The sequence below is a fragment of the Bombus bifarius genome, unplaced genomic scaffold (assembly GCF_011952205.1).
Source record: "Bombus bifarius isolate JDL3187 unplaced genomic scaffold, Bbif_JDL3187 scf7180000008006, whole genome shotgun sequence".
Taxonomy (NCBI): domain Eukaryota; kingdom Metazoa; phylum Arthropoda; class Insecta; order Hymenoptera; family Apidae; genus Bombus; species Bombus bifarius.
In genome coordinates, this window is record NW_022884384.1 from 1,515,264 (window position 1) to 1,520,814 (window position 5,551).

General features: G+C 33.1%; 2 protein-coding genes across 2 annotated transcripts; both read right to left on the reverse strand.

The window, feature by feature from the left end:
* Positions 1-1,459: 1,459 nt before the first annotated feature.
* LOC117206429 lies at positions 1,460-1,950 on the reverse strand. The gene is made up of 2 exons (XM_033445766.1): positions 1,717-1,950; positions 1,460-1,614 (listed from the first exon to the last, which is right to left on the reverse strand). Exons 1-2 carry the CDS (start codon positions 1,948-1,950, stop codon positions 1,462-1,464), a joined length of 387 nt encoding a protein of 128 aa, XP_033301657.1. The 3' UTR covers positions 1,460-1,461.
* Positions 1,951-2,309: 359 nt separating this feature from the next.
* LOC117206391 lies at positions 2,310-4,277 on the reverse strand. The gene is made up of 4 exons (XM_033445675.1): positions 3,946-4,277; positions 3,454-3,552; positions 3,132-3,321; positions 2,310-2,508 (listed from the first exon to the last, which is right to left on the reverse strand). Exons 1-3 carry the CDS (start codon positions 4,192-4,194, stop codon positions 3,139-3,141), a joined length of 531 nt encoding a protein of 176 aa, XP_033301566.1. The 5' UTR covers positions 4,195-4,277; the 3' UTR covers positions 2,310-2,508; positions 3,132-3,138.
* Positions 4,278-5,551: the final 1,274 nt, after the last annotated feature.

Consider the following 5,551-nt stretch of genomic DNA (forward strand, 5'->3'; position numbering starts at 1 on the left):
CGGATATTTAACTGTTGCGATGTTTCGGTGCAACTGTTTAACTGTTCATTTTGAAAATAAATTACTATCAGCGAAAATGCGTGTTTAGAGGAAAAGTTTAGAGGATATGACTGTGAAAGATAAGTATGACGAGAAGATGAGTGAAAGGATGTAGTTAAGAGTCAAGAACCGGTTGAAATTACGTCAATAAGCGTAATATATTCGAATGATTGATTTATCGTTTAATATGCTTTATAATTCTAAAAATATTTCTTACAGTTCCCTCTCTTAGAGTGACTTCGTTCAAAACATTAATTATTAAAATTATCTACTGCTATTAACGCCACTTTTACTATTACTCCTTTTACTGCTTCTCCTACGAACTTTACAACGGCACGCTTTGGTTTCTTCGATTAAAAATGGAAATTCTTGTTCCACTCTTGCCCATAATTTCTCTCGAACGTGAGTTAAGAAATACGTTATTCCATAATCTCTGTAGAAAAACAGATTCAATTTTAAAGTGATATATTTAATCCAGCAATATGTCATTCGTTATATTTATGCAAATTTTTCTCGATCCTCTCACATTCGACGTTACGTACGTATAACATTGTATTTTAACTATATTTACTGATCATTTCTTTTTTTCTTTCTTTCTTTTTTCACGGAAACATTAGAACAGACAATTTCGTTGTACGAGTTACTTTTATTATTAACAATCCACACACGACGAAAGATCGTCTCATAGTTCTAAAGCAATTCGATCCTGCAGCGGCTCTAATCGATTTTTCATTTCGATATTAAACCAGTTTAATTACAACGAAATATATGTAGAAATACTATCGATAAAATAAGATTTATATACTAACTTCAATAAATTTTCTGTCTTATACGGAGTGCGAGGAAATTGTACGTTAAGAAATTTCTTAAGAGTTCTTATATTTAAGAAGGTTTATATTTCTGATTAGCGAAGACTCGGATAAATTGAGGATATTATACAGACAATTCGGAAACAAGACTAGAGAAATAAGAAAATGTAGAAAAATAGTGGGAAAAATGTATGGGAATCGCAACACAGATCAAATAAAGGAAACTTGAAAAATCAGAGAAATTAAAAAGTCAAGGTAGACCGAGTAAACGAAGCAAATGAATCGAACAAATCGATCAATTGGATATAATGGACTTAATCGGTTTAACTTGGTCGTAATTATAAATGAAAATTGTACCTGAGAATAATATAATCCACGGCATCCACAACGTGAAGCGTAACTATAAGAAACGTAATTGACGCGGTGTAAGTTAGAACGATGGTCCAAGATTTATTTGTTAAAAACGAAACCGCTGCATCTTCCAATCCAAACCGTCGAAGTGTCTATTTTTTAAAAATCAAATAAATTCTCGTAAATATCCATCTAATTTTGTAAAGTGTACATTCGTTTCAATTATTTTTAACCTATTTAAATCATTATGTTTATGACATTTCTAAGATGTTACTCTTTTCCTAATATCGTATGGAATATTGAATCGTAATATTACATAACAGATACAGGACGGTAACGTTGTCGATAAGAGGACGTCTATCGGTGTCCAAATACAGGCCAATGCGAATTCCAAGATAAATGCAGTGGCTAAAAACTAAAAATAAGCGAGTCACAAAAAAGTTAGGCAGGTAAATAAAATTGTTACAAAAGGTATTGTTTGAGAGGATGAATGATAAAAATTGGTTATCACACTAACCTCGTACAGTATCAGAAAAACGATTTTTGGTGCGTGAAAAGATCGTGGAAAGAGTGTAGAATTTACGATAATAACGTATATACCAATGCTGAAGAAAACCGAACTAAACGGTGGTCCTGATAGAAGCGATTCGCAATCTTCGTCTTCCATAGCATTGGCGAAACATGTTCGGAAAATCTGAAGTCCGAAAATATTTAGCAAGAGCGCCCAAATGGTATGAAGCAACTTTGCCATTTTCTATTTCTAGTTCTCTTTCTCAAAATAAATATTTCAAATAGATTATTAAAAAGAACCCGTTAAAACGTATTTCACAAATTAATCTACAAGACGTATTGTACGAATCACCTTTCGATTATCGGTGTTCGATAATCGAAAAAACAGATGGCAGCTTTGATCTTTAAATATTCATTCCATTTAAATAAAACTGTGAATGTAATAATCGTAAAAATGTTTAACCTTTGATATGGCGATATAAATTTATCAGGAGTATTTTAAATACGGATAAGAAGCATTATATGCGGTACGATTCATGAGAAATTATTAAAATTTCAGTATGAAAAAATGGACTTTATTAGAAATATACGCGTACATCGATAAATGTAAAAAGTTATACAATAGGCGAATACAAAACAACGAAATTCAATAAGTTACATGTCTGGTTGCTTGTATTTACTTAAGGAATCTGTGCTGCACATAAATTTATATACAAACCAATCTGTCACTTCTGGATTTGCGAAACTGATCCTTTTCCTTTTACATTTACAGAGAGCCAATAGTCCATTAGTTCTTTCCCTAAGTACAAACGACGTATGATCATTACGATTAAATTATTCCTATCGGAAAAATTGTTGACAACTTTACAGTGTAGACTTTCGAGTACGCGATATCGGGACACGTTTTAAACTCTCCTCTTTGTATTCGAAATACATCGTGTTACATTTATATTTGCAGATTTAAATAAAATTGACTCGCGCTGATTAATTTTTTATTTGGTAAACTAAGGAGTTTCTGACTAATTCTAAGAAACTTATAGAACTGTGTCAACGTGTATTAATCGTTCCTCCTAGTAAGCCAGAATAACTATTGTACAATGACAAATAATATTCCTAATAAAGTATGATAAAGATTGGATTAATACCGTACACTGTTGAAACTTCTTTTCCTGGAAATTTAACGCGTAAAGTTTCAATTTGAGAAACGAAAAGAAGAATCGCATAAAAAGGAAAAAAGAAGAAAATTACTGGACCGTGTACGGTACACGATAATTTTAATTATTTAAATTCATTAGATTGTCTGGATTTCTAAATTGTAGTTCAGTTAAATACCTGTACTAAATAATTATTTCGTCATTTAACTGTGAAAGTTTATGTTTAAATCGTTCTACGACATAAGTGTCTTATAAAACTAAACATTACTGGTTCACTACTTGGCCCAAGTGTCCAAAATCGCGTCCAAGGATTCGGTGGCATCCAGCATCCAAACAAACGACAATACGGACATGCAGAAAGCCATATGCGTTGCAGCACAATCTTTCGCCATATAATATGCAAATTCAGTTAAAAACGAGTAGCGACTTAATCCCAATACTGTGTTCAACCATAGCAACTGAAAAATCAGTTTATTTTTGCGATACAGATGCATAAACTAGGGAGATTACAGAGATACGACAAACATTTCGAACGTTGCCTAGTTCCAGAGAATTTTAATAACAAATAACTTTTATGTTAACAAACTCACACATTTACTGGATTCTTGGGTTAAACAATAGATAACGTGCATGAGTGGAACCCAGATAGCACGTGTGGTTAAGTTTGTAGTCAATGCTGCAACCAACATCTAGACGAAAATAAATGTTTCATGAAGTTTGTTTACTATCTTTACTGTCTTTTTCATGTTATTATTATTATTTTCATTATAATCTAAGATATAAAACAATGTGACTGATCTTACGATCGAATATGTAGTTTTATCGCTATTTATAGATGAGAAGTTGAGCAGGAAAATGATAAGTACAAATGAACAAAATCTTTAGTTTGAAAAAATCATGCATAAAGTTAAATTCTAATGTGGATTCTTTCAAACGTTAAAAGAGAGCTGCTTTTCGGGGACAATAAACTTACGCTACTTTTCCACTGAGCTCCTCGTACGTGAAACATGCGCTTAACGTGTGTACAAAATTGTAATTAAAACGTCGTTAAGTTTGTTAAAACATCAAATACCGATACTTACTTCGTAAATGTAAAGAAGTTGAATAGGTGGTTCTTTAAGGGTTCTAGGCCAAAGTCTATATTCCGCTAAGAGGCACAATACGGAAAATATGAAAAGCACCGACGCGTAAGACGGATCGAACGGAGTACTCTCTTCGTCGAAACATAAGCCAATTATGCAAATTTGTCGAAGATGAGTGTACATTCCTGTTACTACCACCGCTACCCAATGAGGATTGATGTATCCTAGATATTCCTTCACCGTATCCATGTCCTGATAATAAACTTTATAGCGTTGTTACGGTAAATCGTATTAATTTCCCATAATCTTTCAGGATGTCTTGTCGTTTGAAAACCAAAACTGAAATGTAAAGAAAATTGATGGAAAAGCAGAGGTCTTTGTTCAAAGCGAAGTTCTCCAAATATGTTCGACTTATGTTGAAACTTTTTCCTTGTAAGAATCTAGAATGACGTCCTTTTCGATCAAACGCGAAAAGAAGTCTTAAGAAATATAAAAAAACACCATTGAGCGGTTGTTGAACAAAGACAAAAAGTAAGTCAATTGAAAGAGGGAAAGACAGAGAGCAAAGGACGACGTACCATTAAATAGTCGTCCGTAAAATCCAAGAATGCATCTGTGATGAGGAAATAACGTGAGGAATATAATTTTCTCCGTATTGTCCTTCTTCTTGACGTAGTATCTCTTTAGGAAAGCTACATATATGCGAACGACGTGTAACATTAAACAAATAACTCTCCTTGACTCGTGGAGAGACAGCGACTGTAATTGTTCGTAAATTAATTTTCTACACCGTCAATTTAACATTCTCGTACATTTCTTCTCTCATCAACGAGGTAGGTTATGACATTTATTCTACGGAGACAACAAAATTCAACGCCTTCTCGAATTTGTTGACGTGGCGGAAAACGAGCGATGACAATTTCACGGCGATACTTTGCAACAAGAAAATTACGAACAACTTTCAGTTTAAAAGTATACTAACTTGGAACGAAAGGTTCGCGTACGTTATCATTAGAAACTCATTAGACAATTTTCAAGTCTTGTATATATTGCAATTCTATAAATTTATGAGAATTTTTAATGTATACAGTATAATGGTTGGTAACTGGTGGTACAAGCGGAAAGGGGGTGATTCTACGCGAAAAAAGAAGTCGAAAATATAGAATAACAATTTTTCGTTCGAGGCTTTGTTTTCGAGAAAATCGACTTTGAATTTTCGCTCGGTACGCGTGCACTTTATCGCGTCTCGTTATAACGGATCGTTGTCTCGATGAAAAAATTAAAAAAAAATTTTTATTCTATATTTTCGATTTCTTTTTTCGCGTAAAATCACCCCCTTTCCTCTTGTACCACCAGTTACCAGCCACCCTGTATATGTAGGTACACAAGTACGGATTTAGAGATGTGCTTCAGAGCACAGTCTACGTTTCAGGTTAATGGGATTTCCTTGTGTTAGGAATTTTCTTATAATCTACGGTCAGTTCTAGATCATAACATTTTTCTTGTTTCCTTCTTTTTATTTTTATACTCTACGTAATTAATCACGAACACCATAACGATACTCGTAGAATTGAATTTTAATTTTATTTCGAATTTGAATTACAAT